Source organism: Borostomias antarcticus (genome assembly GCF_949987555.1).
Source record: "Borostomias antarcticus genome assembly, chromosome: 9".
Lineage (NCBI taxonomy): Eukaryota > Metazoa > Chordata > Actinopteri > Stomiiformes > Stomiidae > Borostomias > Borostomias antarcticus.
The window spans coordinates 6,542,309-6,564,808 of record NC_140242.1 but is presented as its reverse complement, the minus strand read 5'-3'; the positions used below and the strand labels follow the sequence as shown (position 1 = coordinate 6,564,808).

Sequence of the window (22,500 nt, the reverse complement as noted above, 5' to 3'; positions counted from 1 at the left end):
CATGTACTTCAGAATGCAGCAGTTGTATGTAACTCTATATTTACTATATGTGTGCAGTTTCAAATGAACGTCCTGTCGTCGCAAACACCAAGTTAGCTTCGATTCTACGTCGTACGGATCTCTCATCAGTCTCAGAGGGTCGAGGGGATCCTGGGGGATCTCTCCTCAGTCTCAGAGGGTCGAGGGGATCCTGGGGGATCTCTCATCAGTCTCAGAGGGTCGAGGGGATCCTGGGGGATCTCTCCTCAGTCTCAGAGGGTCGAGGGGATCCTGGGGGATCTCTCATCAGTCTTAGAGGGTCGAGGGGATCCTGGGGGATCTCTCATCAGTCTCAGAGGGTCGAGGGGATCCTGGGGGATCTCTCATCAGTCTCAGAGGGTCGAGGGGATCCTGGGGGATCTCTCCTCAGTCTCAGAGGGTCGAGGGGATCCTGGGGGATCTCTCCTCAGTCTCAGAGGGTCGAGGGGATCCTGGGGGATCTCTCCTCAGTCTCAGAGGGTCGAGGGGATCCTGGGGGATCTCTCATCAGTCTCAGAGGGTCGAGGGGATCCTGGGGGATCTCTCATCAGACTCAGAGGGTCGAGGGGATCCTGGGGAAACACAGAGGCCCCCTGAGTTCTAGTGTTGAGCCTCGCAGCCTTAATGAAAGCCATCTGAACACTATTAACATGCCAGTTTCACGCATTAGTAGGGCCTCGGCAGACGCGGGTCGGCGGTGTCCGCGCGCAGCCGGGCCGGGCGCGCTGCCCGGTGTTAATGTTCCAGTCGGATTAAGAGACTTGGTCTCAGCTGTCCGCGCGGAGCAGACGGACATGGTCAGGCCTCAACACGGGGGTTTCTACTCGGGCATCGGGGGTCCGCCTGTAACACCGGTGGCTCATTAGCCTCCACTGGAGACTCCGGTCCTCTCTGGGCAGCTGTTCTCCTCTTAAGTAATGAGTGAGTGTGCGTGCGTGTGTGTGTGTGTGTGTGTGTGTGTGTGTGTGTGTGTGTGTGTGTGTGTGTGTGTGTGTGTTTGTGTGTGTGAGCGTGCATGTATGCGTGGACTTGATAGTAAAGGACATATCTAACCATTTCTGCTTTGTGTGTGTGTGTGTGTGTGTGTGTGCGTGTGCGCACGTGTGTGTGTGTGTGTGCGCACGCACAACATGTGCGGTGTGCATCTCCGTGTGTGTGTGGTTCTGGTTAGCATGCATACTTGACATATTTTGCGGTGGAGACACGACAAAGACCCTCCATCTCAATATCCTCTCTGGGAAACAGGCCTGCTGAGGTTAATCCTGTCTCCACACCAGCGCTGTGCTGAGATTTACACTTCTCACCGTAAATATTTACGTTTGACATTGAACACGTGTCTCTGCTACACCTCCCACCGTCAGAGATCTATAAGAGGAATTTCTGTTACTGTCCGACGATGATCAATAATAAAGAAGGGTCCGCACTCAACTATGTTTATGCTCTTTTAATTCATGATGGTGGACAGACCTGACAGACGTGTTTCGGCTCTGCCTTCTTCAGTGTTTAGCCAACTGAACAGGTGCTTGTTCCGGCTTTATAGTTTAGTCGCACCTGTGGACCATTTCAATCAACCCATTTCAATCAAGCCAACCCATGGATCGTTTCAGTCAACCCATTCTCACGTGGGAATTACATATGCAAACAGAACGTCATAGAAACAGCAAATTTTACATCATATTTACATAGCATATTTAAAATGTACAAAAAATAGTTAATAACCGGGGCTGATAACATCAAGTCGTTAGACCGTTCATACGCCAGACACGGACAGTCCTCCCCTGTTATCTGGTCAAGATAAGCCGGGTGGTTTTGATGGCGCTTCTGTCCCTGGTTTCCCCCTGATCTTAAATGATGGGCATAGCTAGTTAGTTTTAAGGGTGAAGGATCAGATACGACCTGCATGTGCTATGGAGTCCTCTGTCTTGTCAGAGTGCATCACACTGGCTTCTGTGTGTCCTCTCTCTCTCTCCGTACAGAGTCTGGTCTCTGTACCTGCTTGGCCCCGGGGAGGGGGTAGGTTTGGGCTGCTGTATCAGGCCGCTGGCTGGCTTCCTGTGTTGCAGGGATCAGCTTCCTGTGGTCCGGCAGAGGAAAAGGGCGTTCAAACACAGGGAGACCAGGCCGCAGCGAGCTGCTCTCAACCTCAACCAACCCCATAACAGGCTCATAGCAGGTTAATAGCAGGATCATAACAGGCTCATAGCAGGCTCATAGCAGGCTGATAGCAGGTAAATAGCAGGTTAATAGCAGGTTAATAACAGGCTCATAACAGGCTCATAGCAGGATCATAACAGGCTCATAGCAGGCTCATAACAGGCTCATAGCAGGATCATAGCAGGCTCATAGCAGGCTCATAGCAGGCTCATAACAGGATCATAACAGGTTAATAACAGGCTCATAGCAGGATCATAACAGGATCATAACAGGCTCATAGCAGGCTCATAGCAGGTTAATAACAGGCTCATAGCAGGATCATAACAGGCTCATAGCAGGTTAATAACAGACTCATAGCAGGATCATAACAGGCTCATAACAGGATCATAACAGGCTCATAGCAGGTTAATAGCAGGTTAATAGCAGGTTAATAACAGGCTCATAGCAGGATCATAACAGGCTCATAGCAGGCTCATAGCAGGTTAATAGCAGGTTAATAGCAGGTTAATAACAGGCTCATAGCAGGCTCATAGCAGGTTAATAGCAGGTTAATAACAGGCTCATAGCAGGCTCATAGCAGGATCATAACAGGCTCATAGCAGGTTAATAACAGGCTCATAACGTTTTTTTGTTTGTGTAATAAAAGCCTCTGTGAAGTGAGAGTTAACGTGAAAGAAAGTAAAGTAAATCGCACCTTGTGTGCCAGATATTCTACCTACAGCTCGCTAGAGTGCAAAACTCCTCAAACTTGTAGAAGTAGACATCTGCGTTCAGTGACCATCCAGAAGCCACATCAGCCTCTCCGAATAGCCCCACTATCTGCGCGGGCCAATCACCATCCTATTGAAAATCCGCTAGGATTCTCACAGGTGTCCACAAACATCATCGCGTGTTCCCAGAAGTTCTTGTCGCAGCGAGAGCTTCTGGGTATAGATTCATGGCCTCTAGACCCAGATGACATGGCCTCTATCGCCAGACCTACAGCCTGGACACAGACTTACAGTAGACCCCCTTCCCGAAGACCTGCCTGGAGCCAGTCTAGATGGGCTGTTATTGGTGATGGGGATCTGGATGCACGTTGAGCATGCCCAACCACCCAGAACACCACAGACACCAGGAGCTTTCGTGTGAAAGTGACTACTGCTGTAGCCCAGGTTGGCTACCATTGAATAATGTCTGTAACTGTCTAATGCCTTGTGTCATGTCCCTCGGGCACAGTCCAGCAATACTTCATTTGACACTGTATGACAGGGATATTACTACTACAGAATATAGGGGTCTTATTATTTTTACATGTTTATTGGACTTCATACACAAGTGTTTGGTCTTGCTCACATCCTGGCGTTGTATCTCCAGCCCTGGTCCCGCATCTGGAACCGGAGGGGCTGTGGCCCTGAGTGTGGAGACCAGGTGCGGGTGAGGTAGCACTGCACAGCTAGTTCCAAACACAGGGATGGAGCTATGAATAGTGGATGGCTTCTTGGGGCCCCTGACGATTAGCTGTTTGCTTCACCTGTTTCCCCCGGCGCTGTAGTGATCAATCCATCGTTCTGGGAACCGGCTCGCTGTGGAGTGAAGTCCCGCCAGAGACCACGTGTTCTGGTTAAACGAAAAGAAGAAGAAAAAAAAGCTTAAGTGCTATTGATTTTCTGTCTCGAAGGAGTACTGCAGCCGAAGCACCACCGCTGGTCAATATTCTTCCAGAAAGTGTATCTTTAAAACATCTGATTTTATACTGCCTGCCATCAACATTCAAACAGTCTGTTTGTCTAAGATGGAACCGATTTCCATTTCGTAACTTTTTCCAGTCTTTTTTCTGTCGTCAACAACAGTATAGGTTTCATGAGCAGAGCTCTGTGCAAGTATTACACTAGATTTATCTTCAAGTGTGACAAAATATATAACATGTGCTTTCGGCACGGGGGCCTCTCTAAGCATGCTGGGAGAGAAGAGGCCTTCTGCCTTTTTTGGTGATCTGAGACATCCTGATTCATGGCTTTTGTCTTGTCTGGAGGTCGGGGGGACGGAGGGACGAGGGGGGGGCAAAGGGAGGGGCGGGGGGAGGATGGAGGGATAGAGGGATGGGGGAGGATGGAGGGAGGGATGGGGGGAGGAGGGAGGGAGGGAGGGAGGGAGGGATGGGTGGGTGGAGGATGGAGGGAGGGAGGGCGGGATGGGGGAGGATGGAGGGAGGGAGGGAAGGAGGGATGGGGGGAGGATGGAGGGAGGGAGGGAGGGAGGGATAGGGGGAGGATGGAGGGAGGGATGGGGGGAGGATGGAGTGATAGAGGGATGGGGGGAGGATGGAGGGAGGGATGGGGGGAGGATGGAGTGATAGAGGGATGGGGGGAGGATGGAGGGAGGGAATGAAGGAGGGATGGGTGGAGGATGGAGGGAGGGATGGGGGGGGAGGAGGGAGGGAGGGAAGGAGGGATGGGGGGAGGAGGGAGGGAGGGAGGGATGGGGGGAGGATGGAGTGATAGAGGGATGGGGGAGGATGGAGTGATAGAGGGATGGGGGAGGATGGAGGGAGGGAGGGATGGGGGGAGGATGGAGAGACGATGGAGGGAGGGGGGGAGGGACGAGGGAGGGAGGGATGGGGGAGGATGGAGGGAGGGAGGGAGGGAGGGAGGGAGGGAGGGAGGGATGGGGGGAGGATGGAGGGACGATGGAGGGAGAGAGGGAGGGATGGGGGAGGGACGATGGAGGGAGGGAGGGAGGGAGGGAGGGATGGGGGGAGGATGGAGGGACGATGGAGGGAGAGAGGGAGGACACAGACAGCCTGTGTGTTTGATATTCAGCTCCAGATCTGTAGCTCGGCCTGGTCAGTGTCCGAGCCCGTCTGTTTCACAGTCACCTTCAGTGAAGGCTGTATGCCGTCATAGGCGTGTCAGACTCACAGGGAAGGGCTTGAACAGAGCGATTGTGTTAGCGTAAGAGAGAGGGAGGGAGGGAGGGAGGGAGAGAGAAGGAGGGAGGGTGAGGGGGAGAGAGAGAAGGAGAGAATGTGGAAGGGCAGGGGCCCGGGCTACTGTGGACCAGAGTTGTAAAAAGTCCTCCCTTTGGACTTGAGGCTGCCCTGTTCGCCTGGACGACAAAGGACCGCCCTTTCCTGTTTTTCCTTTTTCCATTCCTTCTATTCCTCCTTTTCACGGCTGGAGAACAGCTCTCCTCAGTAAGGAGAGACCAGGGGCCTCTCTCTCTCTCTCTCTCTCTGTTTTTAAGATGCAGTGATATATCCAACCTTGTACCTTTTAAAACTCTGAAAACTCTCTCCCTCTGTCTGTCTGTCTGTCTGCCTGTTGCCTGTCTCTCTCTCTCTTTCTCTCTCTCTGTTTCTCTCAGTACTGCCAGTCTCTCTGTCTCCCTCTCTTTCTCTCTCTCTGTCTCTCTCAGTACTGCCAGTCTCTCTCTCTCTCTCTCTCTCTCTCTCTTTCTCTCTCTCTGTCTCTCTCAGTACTGCCAGTCTCTCTCTCTCCCTCTTTCTCTCTCTCTGTCTCTCTCAGTACTGCCAGTCTCTCTCCCTCTCTTTCTCTCTCTGTCTCTCTCAGTACTGCCAGTCTCTCTCTCTCTCTCTCTCTCCCTCTCTCTCTCTCTCTGTCTCTCTCAGTACTGCCAGTCTCTCTCTCTCCCTCTCTTTCTCTCTCTCTGTCTCTCTCAGTACTGCCAGTCTCTCTCTCTCTCTCCCTCTCTTTCTCTCTCTCTGTCTCTCTCAGTACTGCCAGTCTCTCTCGCTCTCTCTCTCTCTCTCTCTCTCTCTCTCTCTCTCTCTCTGTCTCTCTCAGTACTGCCAGTCTCTCTCTCTCTCTCTCTCTCTCTCTCTCTCCCTCTCTTTCTCTCTCTCTGTCTCTCTCAGTACTGCCAGTCTCTCTCTCTCTCTCTCCCTCTCTTTCTCTCTCTCTGTCTCTCTCAGTACTGCCAGTCTCTCTCTCTCCCTCTCTCTCTCTCTCTCTGTCTCTCTCAGTACTGCCAGGCTCTCTCTCTCTCTCCCTCTCTTTCTCTCTCTCTGTCTCTCTCAGTACTGCCAGTCTCTCTCTCTCCCTCTCTCTCTCTCTCTCTGTCTCTCTCAGTACTGCCAGGCTCTCTCTCTCATCTCTTGTCCTAGTTCGGGATCCCTCTCTGTTATGCGAGCAGCAGCTGAGAACTATTTGCTGACGTGCGGCTGTTTCAAAGTGAAGCCACTCAGGCATGAGACTCAGTCCCATGGCCGGATTTGCTGCTTTCAACACTTCCAGTAGTGCGAGTCAGGGGGTTCAGAAACACAACGCTGTGCTCTGTCTGTGCACTCAGGACAAGTCTCCTCTCCCCGTCCGGGGCTGGGCTGTTTAAAGGAAGTGGCTAATCATAGCCGGTAGTGTGTGGGGGGGGAGGGGGGTTGTGGGAGATGGGGCATGACAACCGGAGCCTGACATGGCCAGGGATGCTCTGGTTTTCCGGACGTGTGTTACAGCTGCTATCCTGGTCCGACTCCACAAGGATGCATGTTCCTCAGGAATGTCTGCCTGAGAGGGGGGCCAGACGGGGTGGGGGGGGGGGGGGGGGGGGGGGGAGAGAGAGACAGAGAGAGAGACAGAGAGAGAGAGAGAGAGAGAGATAGAGATAGAGACAGAGAGAGAGAGAGAGAGATGCAACAAGACCAGGAGCCTCCAGGAGTCTGGAAACCCCAGACTGCAGTTAGTCACAGCTGAGGTGTGTGTGTGTGTGTGTGTGTGTGTGTGTGTGTGTGTGTGTGTGTGTGTGTGTGTGTGTGTGTGTGTGTGTGTGTGTGTGTGTGTGTGTGTGTGTGTGTGTGTGTGTGTGTGTGTGTGTGTGTGTGTGTGTGTGTGTGTGTGTGTGTGTGTGTGTGTGTGTGTGTGTGTGTGTGTGTGTGTGTGTGTGTGTGTGTGTGTGTAAACCAGAAAAGATGTTCTCACCTAGATGCTATTCTGTTAAGGCTGTTACTCCTGACCTGCTACCAGCCACTGGGGTCTGTGTCTGTGTGTGAATTTAGTGGTTGTGTGTGAACTCAGTGGTTGTGTGTGTGTGTGTATGCGTGTGTGTGCGTGTGTGTGTGTGTGTGTGTGTGTGTGTGTGCGTGTGTGTGTGCGTGTGTGTGTGCGCGTGTGTGTGTGTGTGTGTGTGTGTGTGTGTGTGTGTGTGAACTCGGTCTATTCCTGTCCTCGTCTCCTCTCCCAGGGGAGGAACATACTTCTGAGCTCCGCCTGTCTCTTCTCCTCAAATCCCTCCGTGCCTCCCTCCCTTTGACCTGCTTATCTCTCACAATCTGTTCCCATCCGCTAAACGTCAGGACTGTTTTCATTTCTCACTAACGTACCGAGTAATGGCTGATGAGCTGGCCTGATGGTTCACAGCGGTCCGGGCCGTAGCAGGAGCGACTCCGGGCCGTAGCAGGAGCGACTCCGGGCCGTAGCACGAGCGACTCCAGGGTTATCAGACGGACGCTCTGCTTCTTCTGGCTGTGGGCACAGAAAGAGCGTTCCAGACCCCAGCTGCTCAGCTTCAGAGAATAGAGGTGGCCCTCTTGTTTTCCAAGTTGACACTCTCTGGCGGGTGTTTTTACAGGCATAGTTTAGCTTTTGATCGGGTCCTTGGCGCTCGAAGACAAAGAGTAGAAGTCAAACCAACGTGGAATGCGGTAGAGGAAATGACAGAGGTGGCGGTTAAGGCCCTAGAAATGTGAAAACTCTCACCCAGCTTTAACACTGTCCAGTGAGTTTAGTTTTGCTTGTGTGTATTAGGGCTTCTAAAGTGTATACGTGTGTGTGTGTGTGCGTGTGTGTGTTTGGTTTACCAGAAGTTGATAAATAACGTTTCTCATTTGTGACACATCACAAATAGCATTGCACTTAAATAAAGCACATGGTTCAATCAATCAATCAATCAATCAAAGCTTTATTTGTATAGCGCATTTCATACCCAGAGGCAACACAATGCGCTTTACAGAGAACAAGGGAGGTGGGCATACGACCCACTCTCTACATATTCCAGAGGGAAGAAAAAAAACAGTAATCACCCGGGGGCCAGATAAGTGAGCTGTAAAAATTCTTCCCTGACCCCTCTCAACAAGGCGATCGAGCAAGCTCCAGGAGTATGTTTGTCTACCGGCTAAGAACATTTATAAAGCAATACATTACATTAAATTACATTTCAGAGTAAGAGAGGCTAAAAAGCATCATAGGAGAGAGAACATTCTACGGACATGCTACGACATCCACAGCAGACACGGGGGTATCTATCGGACTCCGGGAGGTCTGCTGGTGACAGTGGGGCATCCACTGGACCTGGTTAGAAGATAGGAGGGAGAGAGAGAGGCACTAGGGAGAGGGAAGGCAGAGGGAAGGCAGAACAGGGTTAGTAGCACATAGAGCCATACAGACCACACAGATGTTGATATGGTTGATTTCATCTTCAGATCTTTTGCATTCATCCATTAACTGTTGTTTACATTGTGGCATTGTTTACAACTCTGACTCAACGAACTAACATTCCAGCCAAATACCATAACAATGGAGCCAGATTTTCCACTTAACTAGGCTTCTGTTTGGACAAACAGTGTGAAATCGGACACAGTGATTTTTTTTTGTGAACCCCGCCTTAAACATGGCCGACAGACGGGGTGCAATAGCAGTGTAACGTGAGGATGGGGAGGAGGAGCTAATTGTGGCGGAGGAGGAGCTAATTGTGGCGTTTAGGTCCATAGAGGAGTGGAGAGGCCCCAAGCTGCTGATCTCATCTGGGGGGGGGGGGGGGGTCACAGACATTCTGTCTGGCATGCTGTGTGTGTATAACATGCACACACACACACACACACACACACACACACACACACACACACACACGTAGATGCACTGAGGAATGCTTCCCTCATCATCCTTCCGTTGGCCTGTAACTGGAACACATGTCTTTAAATGTAAAGAGTCCACATATAGCTGGGGTCAGATGTCCCTCTCTGGGATAGGACAGTATAGCACAGTGTCCCCACCCCCACCTCCAGGCCTCTGGGATAGGAAGGGACAGTGTCCCCACCTCCACCTCCAGGCCTCTGGGATAGGAAGGGACAGTGTCCCCACCGCCACCTCCAGGCCTCTGGGATAGGAAGGGACAGTGTCCCCACCCCCACCTCCAGGCCTCTGGGATAGGAAGGGACAGTGTCTCCACCCCCACCTCCAGGCCTCTGGGATAGGAAGGGACAGTGTCTCCACCCCCACCTCCAGGCCTCTGCTCCCAGCTGCGCTCCTCTCTCAGTAGTCTGGGTCTAATAGCAAAGTGCATCCTGGGCATTCCTCGCGTCGGCTGGATATATTATTGATTGAACTCCCTCTATTCCACTCTATAGGATAGGATTCTGTCATCGATCCGCTGTTCACTTAATCCGCCTAACTACAGCGCCGCTCCCTAACAGGTCGGTCCGGTACCTGCTAACTCAGAGCCGCCCTGCGGGCAGTTCTGTCTCCCTCCCGCTGTCCTGCACGAGACACTGTCTTTGTTGTTGTTTTGTTGTTGTTTTTTTGTTGTGTTTTTAGCCCGCAGACGGCTGTTAAAACTCTTGACTGCTGTTATTGTCCAGAGCAGTTCTGTAATGGAGCCATTTAGCCCAGTGAGAGGCCGTCACCGGTCCATCACCGGTCCATCACCGGTCCATGTGAAGAGCGCAGCTGGGCCGAACAGAGAGGGAGGATGATGATGATGAGGATGAGGAGGATTGGTTGTCCGGGCTCAGTGGCTCATCGAAGAGCCCACAGCGCAGGGCTGGACAGGGGATCGATAGACATGGGCGGAGAACGCTTGACCCCAGGGAGCCAGGGCTATTTACAGAAGGAGGAGGAGGTGGGGGGGGGGACAGATAGTGAGAGAGAGAGAGAGAGAGAGAGAGAGACATATAGAAAAAGGAGAGAGAGAGAGTGAAGGAGACAGAGAGAGAGAAATGGAAGAGCGAATGAGTGTGAGAGAGAGAAAAGGAAGGAGAGAGAGAGACATAGGGAGAGAGAAAGAGAGAGACATAGGGAGAGAAAAAGAAGGAGCGAGAGAGAGAAATGGAGGAGAGAATGAGAGTGTGAGAGAGAGAGCGAGAGAGAGAGAAAAGGAAGGAGAGAGAGAGAGAGGGAAGGAGAGAGAGAGGGGGGGGGGGGCAATAGAGACCCAGAGGCAGTCAGCGGTGGGAGGTGCATTATGGTCATCTGAGAAGTGTAGTTTTATCACATTAGCCCCCGGTTACCCTGTGACTGACTGAAAATAGTCAAGCCTCCTACAGCACCGCTACAGTAGCTGGTTTATTACCTCCATTAACCCCATTAACAAACACCGTTTATTACCGCCGGTGTGAGGCGTTCCACCTACAACAAACACTTCCTTTGTCAAAGAAATTAAGTGACGTCATCAGGTGCTGATGTTTCCCTGGAGAGCTGCCCATAGCTGTTACAGTAGCAGACGTCTGTCTACACACTGCTCTCAGCTGACATTGCGTTTCAGTATAACAGCAACAAAATATATATATTTCCTTCTCTTTTTTTTGCAGATGGACCTGAAACTTCTTTTGGCGTCCATGTTGGTGGGCGTGATTTGTTACAGCACTGCCCAGCAAGGTAAGGTGACGCGGCTATCATAGCTTACGTTATCTCCTAACCTTGTTAGAACAAATCTATTTAGGACTGACAAGGCTACTTTGTTCCCTGAGTCTACAGAGCATCATCTAACTTTATTTCTATTGAATTGCATTCTGCCCTACTTAACATAAACCTCGTTAGACAAATCAATTATGGAGACACGTACGTCTTTTTTTTTTTTGCTCCTGTAATTGCGACGCTGGAGGATTGCGTAACAGTGCAGAGGCATTAGGAGGCTAACGAGCGAGCGCTCCATGTCCCGGGAGAGAGACGGGCGAGCGCGTCGCCGCAACATACAGTAATGATGTCATTAACCAGGAGAGGCTGCGCTCAGCTTGGGCGCCGTGGAACGGAACGCCGGAATATTCCGGCTCCGGTTACTCTTTTGAGTGTTCCAAATGAAATGATGAGCAGACGCCGAGCTCGCTTCTCTGGGACGGTCGACTACCGTGTGACTCTCCCCTCTCTAACCTTTGTTCTCCTACCAGAGGGGAACGAGTGCATCAAGGCCAACGCCCAGTTCTGTGGGCAGTGCATTCAGGCCGGCGCCAAATGTGGATGGTGTAAGGACCCGGTATGTGAACTTGACAAGTCAACACTTTTTTTTCAAATATAAACACTTTATCCAATTTTATCTTATTAACGTAAATAGTGTAGCATAACATAAATGAATGAATTAAACTGCATACTCCATATTGTCCAGTTTAACATAGGTGTTTGTGTGACAGCTTCCTCATGGTACTGTATGCAGTATTTGAAAGTATTTGAGGAGTGTAACAGGACAGTACAGGACACAAAAAACTATATCAAGCATCCCAAGTATTTCACAGTTGTCAAAAAAGGGATTAGTCTGATTCTCCCATGATGCCCTTGTTCTCTCCCAGGACTTCCTGAAGCAGGGAGAGGCCACGTCGACACGCTGCGACGAGCTGGAGTCCCTGAGGAAGAGGGGCTGTGACGCGGCCCAGATAGAGAACCCGCGCGGCGGACAAAAGGTTCTCAAGAACAAGGCTGTGACCCATCGGAACAAGGGGGCGGACAAACTGAAGCCAGAGGACATCACTCAGATCCAGCCCCAAAAGCTCAGCCTCACTCTCAGATCTGGTGAGGAACCCTTCTAGAACCCAGCCTCAGACCTGCCGAGGAACCCTTCTAGAACCCAGCCTCAGACCTGCTGAGGAACCACGCTAGAACTATGGTTCTAGTACACTGTAAGATGTGTTTCAATAAATACATTAGAAAATTAAGCAAAGGAACTTATCTGTGAGAATATTTTTTGGCAGGAACACAGATAACTAAGTTCAGTAAGCTAGTTAACAGGGCAGGGGCACCATATTTTATAGTGTTTGAACATTTCTGAGGCCTTTCCCGCTGCCTCTGCTTTGAGATATTTTCCACATTTAACATTCCGTTCCATAATGTTATGTCACAACTCTGTCATAGCACTCTGTCCTAGCAGGAGCTATGAAGTAACTAAACTATAATTATGACATTAGGTACAGTATAAGTGACGGATATGGGATGGCTTAATAGTTTATACTTCATAAGATGAGCTATGGCTCATGGCTACCTTGGAAACTAAGCTAAAGACAATGTCCAGGCATTCCATTCCATGACAACCAAGAGCCATAGCTCGCCTCAAGAAGTTTAAACTAGGCTTAAGTGTGTTCACCACCTCCTGTGAAGAACTAATTCCTTAAGCGTGTGTGTCTGTGTGTGTGCGTGTGCGTGTGCGTGTGTGTGCGCGCGCGCGTGTGTGTGTGCGTGCGTGCTTGCGTGCGTGTGTGTAGGTGAGCCCCAATCCTTCAACCTGAAATTCAAACGGGCAGAGGATTACCCAATCGACCTGTACTACCTCATGGACTTGTCCTACTCCATGAAGGACGATCTGGAGAACGTGAAGAACCTTGGAACCAGCCTGATGTATGAGATGTCCAAGATCACGTCTGACTTCAGAATAGGTGAGAACTTCTGTCAATGAACAAGACACACACCACACTGTCCGCCTCTCAACCTACCACACTGTCCGCCTCTCAACCTACCACACTGTCTGCCTCTCAACCTACCACACTGTCTGCCTCTCAACCTACCACACTGTCTGCCTCTCAACCTACCACTGTCCGCCTCTCAACCTACCACACTGTCTGCCTCTCAACCTACCACACTGTCTGCCTCTCAACCTACCACTGTCCGCCTCTCAACCTACCACACTGTCTGCCTCTCAACCTACCACACTGTCTGCCTCTCAACCTACCACTGTCCGCCTCTCAACCTACCACACTGTCTGCCTCTCAACCTACCACACTGTCCGCATCTCAACCTACCACACTGTCCGCCTCTCAACCTACCACACTGTCTTCCTCTCAACCTACCACACTGTCCGCCTCTCAACCTACCACACTGTCTTCCTCTCAACCTACCACACTGTCTGCCTCTCAACCTACCACACTGTCTGCCTCTCAACCTAGCACACGTGTCATGGAAAACCCACAACCAGTGTTCATTTTAACAATACATTTTGATTTAGTTTTAGTCAGTCTATTGACTAAAATGCTGTTTAGTTTAGTTTAGTTTTAGATTTTAGCATCTGAATTGTTTTAGATTTTAGTCGACTAAATCTACAGTAATAGTCAACTAAAATGAAATGGGTTTAGTGTAATGCATTATTTAACCATTTCCCTAGAATCTCCAAGGTCATGTACTCCTGGAGGAAACCTCTATTAGACTGATGGACAAAGCTACTGAATCACATTTCTATGCGCTCTCCTTGCCTGTGTTCAATGTTTTTTCAGCGTGAGCCAAGACTTCTGAAATCTACAGAAATCTAAGCATTCTGATTGGATCTCTTCCCAAATCGTCCTTTCCTGACATTTTCGTCAATGAAAGTGTCAATAGATTTTGTAAGTTTTTGTCATCATAAATTTGTTTTTATTTAGTTATCATCTTGTGACGATAACAAAAAAAAAAGGCAGTTGAGGAACCATTTTTGTCATAGTTTTTGTCGACGAAATTAACACTGCCCAACCCTTTCTTGAACAGCCAAAGCTTCTGAAAGTTCTGTCTTTTTCACTTCATCTTGAGCTCTGAACAGTGAAGTAAAATCACTTCACAGGTCTGAACAGTTTTCAGTTACAGCAGAAATGTTTCTTTTCTCTCAACTGTCCCCTCAAATAACACACACACACACACACGCACACACACACACAATACCCTGAGAGTAGCAGGTGTGTATATACCCGTCTCTCCTCCTCTGTGGTTGAGGTTTTGGTTCGTTCGTGGAGAAGACGGTGATGCCCTACATCAGCACCACGCCGGCCAAGCTGCTGAACCCCTGCACCGGCGACCAGAACTGCACCAGCCCCTTCAGCTACAAGAACGTCCTGAGACTGACCAGCGATGGACAGAGCTTCAACACTCTGGTGGGTCAGCAGCAGATCTCCGGAAACCTGGACTCGCCTGAGGGAGGCTTCGACGCCATCATGCAAGTGGCCGTCTGTGGGGTAGGTTTTGCATGGATGGTGTACTGAGTCTTTGTTTAGTCGGCCCTCTGTTGACTTGATCTACTGTATGGACAAGCTTTCAAATGCCCATTTTGCTTGTTTGTACAATCGCCGCAAGTCATATTTCTAAGAAGTCATATTATGAGACGAGTGTGTGCTGACTCTTAAATACCAGAGTGTTCAGTTCATGTTTATAGTACAGAGCTACTTCTTGTCTCTTTTCTTAGCCTTGGATGTTAGTCTCATAACTGAACACCGCAGCCCTGCTTTTCCTGCTGAATGGGGTTTATTTAGGCAGTGAGTTACAATCGGTCTCTCTTTCTCTCTCTCTCCCCCTACTACTCCCTCCCTCTTCCTCTCTCCCTCCCTCTCTCTCCCTCCCTCTCTCTTCCCCTACTCTCTCTCTCTCTCTCTCTCTCTCTCTCTCTCTTTCTTTAATCCCAGGACCACATTGGCTGGAGGAACGTTACTCGTCTTCTCGTCTTCTCGACTGACGCCGGCTTCCACTTCGCTGGGGACGGGAAGCTGGGGGGCATCGTCCTGCCCAACGATGGCAAATGCCACCTGGAGAACAACATATACACCATGAGCCACTACTACGTACGTACCGCACAGGAATCCTTTCCATGGCGTTTGTTTGTTGTTACACTATTACATTTTAATCCTTTTTGTCCATCTCCAATTCAATCACAACTGCAAGGACACAGTTGAAAAGGACACAAGTGGCACCCAACACCAGCGTATGAACACAGTTGTTACAGGGACAGTTGTTACAGGGACAGTTGTTACAGGGACAGAAGTCCTCAGTGGCATGTCATTAAGGGGACTGTCCTTTCTGTCCTCCCCCAGGACTACCCCTCCATCGCTCACCTGGTTCAGAAACTGAGCGACAACAACATTCAGACCATCTTCGCAGTCACCGAGGAGTTCCAGCCAGTCTACAAGGTTAGTCCCCCCCCCCCCCCACCGAGGAGTTCCAGACGGTTAAACCCCCCCCCCACCCCCACTGAGGAGTTCCAGACGGTTAGTCCCCCCCACCCCCACCGAGGAGTTCCAGACGGTTAGTCCCCCCCACCGAGGAGTTCCAGAGGGTTAGTCCCCCCCACCGAGGAGTTCCAGACGGTTAGTCCCCCCCCCCCAGCTCTCTCCCTCTGCGTGCTACTCTGTCTGACTTCCAGCACCTCCATGTTGTTGCTGGAGGAAACCCAACCCTTTGAAGGGGATCGAGGCGCTTGCCATGCCCAGCAGCATCTGTCTCTGGTTAGTGGGATATCATCTAGGATCTCCTGTGGCTTCACCTGCCCGACTGTTGGACCTCAACAGTTTCATCCTGTCTCTTTGGCTGTGTACAATTTGTTCAGCGTCTGAACTTCCTTCGGTCCCTTTTCCCTATAGCGTTCTCGTTATTTTTATTTCAGCGTTTAGCTTGAAAACCTTCTACAGCCGCAATGCCACAATAATGAAAATAGTTCTAAGTAGTTTAAATTTGACGACTTTAGTTAGTTTGTGCACCACAGTAAATGTACCCTTCAATCGGTCAGGAGTCAATGAGTCAGGAGAAACAAATGTAAAAAAAAAAAAGGTTTTTAAAATGTGTTTTTGTGAGAGGCTGTTAGCGTTTAGAGACGGTGGGGTTTCCATTGACTTGGCCACATAGAGGATTCACAGAGTCTGCTTTTATATCTGTTTTCAGGAGTTGAAGAATCTTATTCCAAAGTCTGCGGTGGGCACACTGTCTGCCAACTCCAGCAACGTCATCAACCTGATTATTGATGCCTACAATGTGAGTATAAATCAAATCAAATTCAAATAAGTGTGATGAGATGAGATAAGCCTTGTCCTGTTCTAAATAGTCATTATGCTCTTTAGAATAGCCTGTTCCTTTTGAGAAACACTGACATAAACAAACAAATTAGTTAACATTCCATTACTAACCTGAATAACTGATCCTGTTGTTATTTCTGTGTACCGACAGACGCTCTCTCTCTCAAAGTATCTATGTGTCCCTGTGTAAAGTAGGTCTCTCTGTGTAGAGCATATGTGTGTCTCTCTGTGTAAAACAGGCCTTTCTCTCTGTGTAAAGCAGGTCTCTCTGTGTCTCTGTGTGTAGAGTATATGTGTGTCTCTTTGTGTAAAACAGGCCTATCTCTCTGTGTAATGTGTCCCTGTGTGTCTCTGCGCTCAGTCTCTATCATCGGAGGTCATCCTGGAGAACAGCAAGCTCCCAGAGGGCGTGTCCATCTCCTACACGTCTCGCTGTAAGAACGGCCTGGTCAGCAAGGGAGAGAACGGCAGGAAGTGCTCCAACATCTCCATTGGCGACGAGGTGGGGAGCAAACCAAAGCGGACATCTTTGTTGTTGTGTTTTTACACAGTTTGGACACACATGAGACCAATCCTTATTCCATTCTTTTCTAATTATAACTTTGTTTGTCCCGTTGTGACAAAATGTCGTACAGATCTAGCAGTGAGTCAGATATTCACAGTAATACTCTGTATACTGTACACTAGGCCGAGGTTTCCTGCACCCTAGTCTCTCTCCAGACTCCAGACGATTACGTTGAATCGCTGTGTTCCGCATACTACATAATAGAGTCTGTGCCACTTTGCTGCCCAAGAGGGCGTATCGAATGGTCAGAATTGAAAGAGTGACAGGTCCTAGCAGCAAATGAGAGACGCTAGCCCAGGTTAGATGGGCGGGGCATATCTATGGGTGGGAGCGCCTGATCGCGAAAGTCATTACTGATTGGTGTCGCCGGGATTCCGGCGCTACCAATAAACTGCTAGGATTTGAACCCCAGATTTTTGCATTAAGTGTCCCAGACCCATAGAGAGATCTGCAGCATGCAGTAACGTAGTTAGCGTAGCTTACGTAGAGTATCAGCGAAAGAACTCTCATGGGTCTGGTGTTGAGAGTAGCAGCACTCTGACCGAGTGGGTCTGGGGTTGAGACCACCAGCACACTGACCGAGTGGGTCTGGGGTTGAGACCACCAGCACACTGACCGAGTGGGTCTGGGGTTGAGACCACCAGCACACTGACCGAGTGGGTCTGGGGTTGAGACCAGCAGCACACTGACCGAGTGGGTCTGGGGTTGAGACCACCAGCACACTGACCGAATGGGTCTGGGGTTGAGACCACCAGCACACTGACCGAGTGGGTTTGGGGTTGAGACCACCAGCACACTGACCGAGTGGGTCTGGGGTTGAGACCACCAGCACACTGACCGAATGGGTCTGGGGTTGAGACCACCAGCACACTGACCGAGTGGGTCTGGGGTTGAGACCACCAGCACACTGACCGAGTGGGTCTGGGGTTGAGACCACCAGCACACTGACCGAGTGGGTCTGGGGTTGAGACTACCAGCACACTGACCGAGTGCGTCCTCTCCCCTCTGGCTTGTAGGTGTCGTTCACCATCAGCGTGACGGCGAAGGGCTGTCCCAAGCAGGGCAGGACGGAGGTCATCAAGATCAAGCCCCTAGGCTTCACTGAGGAGGTTGAGATCTCCCTCAGCTTCATCTGCGAGTGCGACTGCCACAAGGAGGGCATCGAGAACAGCAAGCTCTGCCACAACGGCAACGGGACGTACGAGTGTGGAGCCTGCAAGTAGGTCCCGGTGTTCGACCGGCGGCGGGATATCAATTATTTGATGTGACGTTACCAAGAAACATCTTCTTTCATCATTCACCACCCCTGTAATTCCCTCCCTCCCTCCCTCCCTCCCTCCCAGGTGTAATGACGGTCGTATCGGCCGGCAGTGCGAGTGCAGCACCAACGACGTGTCCAGCGAGGACATGGACAAGAGCTGTCGTAAGGACAACGGGACGGACATCTGCAGCAACAACGGCGACTGCGTGTGCGGCTCCTGCGAGTGCAAGAAGAGGGACAACCCCGAGGAACGCTACGACGGGAAGTTCTGCCAGTGTGACAACTTCAACTGCGACCGCTCCAACAACAAGCTGTGCGGAGGTGCGTGTGTGTGTGTGTGTGTGTGTGTGTGTATGTGTGTGTGTGTGTGTGTGCGTGCGTGCGTGTGTGTGTGTGTGTGTGTGCGTCAAATATAGAAGCTGAATCAGAATTTTTGACTTGACAGGTAAGACTTTTAGAGAGTGTTACAAAGCGATAGTTCTGTTCGTCAATGAAAAACGTGAATCATGAATTTTGCCCTTATTGTCCATTCCATTTAAATAACATTGTGGTCTTCACTGCTTCAAAATAATTACCTTTATAAGGGCCATCAACGTAACTTACTTCACTGATTGAGGCACTTAGGGTGACTAAGCTCCCTACAAAACACAGAGGACCTCATAGTTTGAGATGCAATAAACCATAACCTCAATAAAATTAGAGATGACCGGATCAGACCTTTCTGCTCGCTGTGAAATTACATGAGCCCTCATTCATGTCAACTCTGATTCTCTCACGACTTCTTTAGATCTTGGAGAATAAACGTCTACAGACGATTAACCATATGTGCCATTTACATTTACTTCTCTCACTAATTCTTTAGATCTTGGAGAATAAACGTCTACAGACGATTAACCATATGTGCCATTTACATTTACAGCTGTGTTACGGGTTTGTAATCTCAGTGTCTTCTGACTTTTACATCAAAAGAGGGTTAACTGCATAGCATTACATAGATGACGTTGTGTACAAGTGATGTATATCATTCACACAAAATATTATTAGGATTGTCTGTACATCTATTACTGATCAAGCTCTCCCCCAAAAATCCAAACGCACATATATGGTTATTCATCTGTAGGCAACAAATAACCACACTGACCCTGTCTGTTCCCTGTTCTGAGCTACCAGGAAGTTAGAATCAGAAAGCCGGACTCGGTCCCTGATCAAACACGCCCCATGCTGCTGTGTTGTCAGGTCACGGGCGCTGTGAGTGCCGGGTGTGTATCTGCGATGCCAACTGGACAGGAAGCGCTTGTGACTGTTCCCTGGACAACTCCACCTGCCTGGCGGCCAACAAGCAGTCGTGCAACGGCCGGGGCACCTGTGAGTGCGGCCAGTGCAAGTGCACGGACCCCAAGTTCCAGGGCCCCACCTGCGAGACCTGCCCCACCTGCCCTGGGGTGTGTGCTGAGAACAAGTGAGTTCGGGTTTGGCAATATTGGTCTGTGGTCTCTCAGTACAGTGGGCTATGTGTGTGTGTGGGTGGGTGTACCTGTGTGTGTGTGGGCGGGGAGGGGGGCACCTGTGTGTGTGTGTGTGTGTGTGTGTGTGTGTGTGTGTGTGTCGGTGAGTGTACCTGTGTGTGTGTGTGTGGGCGGGGGGGGGGTACCTGTGTGTGTGTGTGTGTGTGTGTGTGTGTGTGTGTGGGTGTACCTGTGTGTGTGTGGGTGGGTGTACCTGTGTGTGTGTTGGCGGGGTACCTGTGTGTGTGTGTGTGTGTGTGTGTGTGTGTGTGTGTGTGTGTGTGTGTGTGTGTGTGTGTGTGCGTGTGTGTGGGTGGGTACCTGGGTACGCGTGTGTGTGGACGCAACTGTGGAGATGAAACCTGTCACATGTAGTAGAGTCCAGTCACCTGACCCGCCCACTCCCTCCAGGGAGTGTGTCCAGTGCAGGGCCTTCGGCACCGGGGAGAAGAAGGACAGGTGTGAGAGGGACTGCAGCTACTTCACCTTGATCAAGGTGACGGACAAGGACAAGCTTCCCCAGCCCGGCCAGGCCTTCCCACTCGTCCACTGCAAGGAGAGAGACGCCAACGACTGCTGGTTCTACTACAGCTTCGCCATCAACAACACAGAGAAGGAGGTGCACGTGGTGGAGACGCTAGGTGAGAGGGAGGAGGAGGAGGTGCACGTGGTGAATACGCTAGGTGAGAGGGAGGAGGAGGAGGTGCACGTGGTGGAGACGCTAGGTGAGAGGGAGGAGGAGGAGGTGCACGTGGTGGAGACGCTAGGTGAGAGGGAGGAGAGGGAGGTGCACGTGGTGGAGACGCTAGGTGAGAGGGAGGAGAGGGAGGTGCACGTGGTGGAGACGCTAAGTGAGAGGGAGGAGAGGAAGGTGCACGTGGTGGAGACGCTAGGTGAGAGGGAGGAGGAGGAGGTGCACGTGGTGGAGACGCTAAGTGAGAGGGAGGAGAGGAAGGTGCACGTGGTGGAGACGCTAGGTGAGAGGGAGGAGGAGGCGGTGCACGTGGTGGAGACGCTAGGTGAGAGGGAGGAGAGGGAGGTGCACGTGGTGGAGACGCTAGGTGAGAGGGAGGAGAGGAAGGTGCACGTGGTGGAGACGCTAGGTGAGAGGGAGGAGGAGGAGGTGCACGTGGTGGAGACGCTAGGTGAGAGGGAGGTGCACGTGGTGGAGACGCTAGGTGAGAGGGAGGAGGAGGAGGTGCACGTGGTGGAGACGCTAGGTGAGAGGGAGGAGGAGGAGGTGCACGTGGTGGAGACGCTAGGTGAGATGGAGGAGAGGGAGATGCACGTGTTGGAGACGCTAGGTGAGAGGGAGGAGGAGGAGGTGCACGTGGTGGAGACGCTAGGTGAGAGGGAGGAGAGGGAGGTGCACGTTGTGGAGACGCTAGGTGAGAGGGAGGAGAGGGAGGTGGACGTGGTGGAGACGCTAGGTGAGAGGGAGGAGAGGGAGGTGGACGTGTTGGAGACGCTAGGTGAGAGGGAGGAGGAGGAGGTGCACGTGGTGGAGACGCTAGGTGAGATAGAGGAGGAGGAGGTGCACGTGGTGGAGACGCTAGGTGAGAGGGAGGAGGAGGAGGTGCACGTGGTGGAGACGCTAGGTGAGAGGGAGGTGCACGTGGTGGAGACGCTAGGTGAGAGGGAGGAGGAGGAGGTGCACGTGGTGGAGACGCTAGGTGAGAGGGAGGAGGAGGAGGTGCACGTGGTGGAGACGCTAGGTGAGAGGGAGGAGAGGGAGGTGCACGTGGTGGAGACGCTAGGTGAGAGGGAGGAGAGGGAGGTGCACGTGGTGGAGACGCTAGGTGAGAGGGAGGAGAGGGAGGTGCACGTGGTGGAGACGCTAAGTGAGAGGGAGGAGAGGAAGGTGCACGTGGTGGAGACGATAGGTGAGAGGGAGGAGGAGGCGGTGCACGTGGTGGAGACGCTAAGTGAGAGGGAGGAGAGGGAGGTGCACGTGGTGGAGACGCTAGGTGAGAGGGAGGAGGAGGAGGTGCACGTGGTGGAGACGCTAGGTGAGAGGGAGGTGCACGTGGTGGAGACGCTAGGTGAGAGGGAGGAGGAGGCCGTGCACGTGGTGGAGACGCTAGGTGAGAGGGAGGAGAGGGAGGTGCACGTGGTGGAGACGCTAGGTGAGAGGGAGGAGGAGGAGGTGCACGTGGTGGAGACGCTAGGTGAGAGGGAGGAGAGGGAGGTGCACGTGGTGGAGACGCTAGGTGAGAGGGAGGAGAGGGAGGTGCACGTGGTGGAGACGCTAGGTGAGAGGGAGGAGAGGGAGGTGCACGTGGTGGAGACGCTAGGTGAGAGGGAGGAGAGGGAGGTGGACGTGGTGGAGATGCTAGGTGAGATGGAGGAGAGGGAGGTGCACGTGGTGGAGATGCTAGGTGAGAGGGAGGAGGAGGAGGTGCACGTGGTGGAGACGCTAGGTGAGAGGGAGGAGAGGGAGGTGCACATAGTGGACACGCTAGGTGAGAGAGAGGAGACATGAGTACACTCCTGACCAGAAACCTAACCTATGATAGAGTTGGTGTGTGTACTGTATCTGTTTAGTGTACTGTAGTTAAGGCTCTAGTCTCTGGGTGGTTCTCTCTGACCTACTGTGTGTTCTCTGACCAGTGAAGGAGGTAAACATGGTGGACACACAGTGGAAGGAGCCGGGGACTGTGAAGGATAAATAGGCTACTCTTCACCAGTAAACAAACCTAGTTTTGTCGCCAAGGACATGGATCTAGACTTGTATTTCCCTGACGCAACGTCTGACTCTGACTGTGTGTGTGTGTGTGTGTGTGTGTGTGTGTGTGTGTGTGTGTGTGTGTGTGTGTGTGTGTGTGTGTGTGTGTGTGTGTGTGTGTGTGTGTGTCCCAGACTGCCCCGCGGGTCCTGACATCATCCCCATCGTGGCGGGCGTGGTGGCGGGCATCGTCCTGATCGGCATGGCGCTGCTGCTCATCTGGAAGATGCTGATGATCATCCACGACCGCCGCGAGTTCGCCAAGTTCGAGAAGGAGAAAATGAACGCCAAGTGGGACACGGTGAGAGACGTGGAGACCAGGAACTCTCAGAGAACTCTGGATGG

At 51.5% G+C, this 22,500-nt stretch overlaps 1 protein-coding gene across 1 annotated transcript in view; it reads left to right on the top strand.

The window, feature by feature from the left end:
- itgb1a (integrin, beta 1a) overlaps positions 1-22,500 on the top strand; it is a gene marked incomplete at its 3' end in the record, with an annotated part of 30,777 nt that overhangs the window by 5,765 nt on the left and 2,512 nt on the right. The window contains exons 2-15 of the mRNA XM_084443689.1: positions 10,688-10,754; positions 11,264-11,349; positions 11,660-11,879; positions 12,566-12,736; positions 14,037-14,275; positions 14,720-14,875; positions 15,125-15,220; positions 15,969-16,058; positions 16,461-16,601; positions 17,681-17,883; positions 18,008-18,246; positions 19,162-19,384; positions 19,842-20,071; positions 22,290-22,456. Coding sequence (XP_084299815.1) covers positions 10,688-10,754; positions 11,264-11,349; positions 11,660-11,879; positions 12,566-12,736; positions 14,037-14,275; positions 14,720-14,875; positions 15,125-15,220; positions 15,969-16,058; positions 16,461-16,601; positions 17,681-17,883; positions 18,008-18,246; positions 19,162-19,384; positions 19,842-20,071; positions 22,290-22,456 — 2,328 coding nt within the window. The remainder of the gene's footprint in view (positions 1-10,687; positions 10,755-11,263; positions 11,350-11,659; positions 11,880-12,565; positions 12,737-14,036; positions 14,276-14,719; positions 14,876-15,124; positions 15,221-15,968; positions 16,059-16,460; positions 16,602-17,680; positions 17,884-18,007; positions 18,247-19,161; positions 19,385-19,841; positions 20,072-22,289; positions 22,457-22,500) is intronic.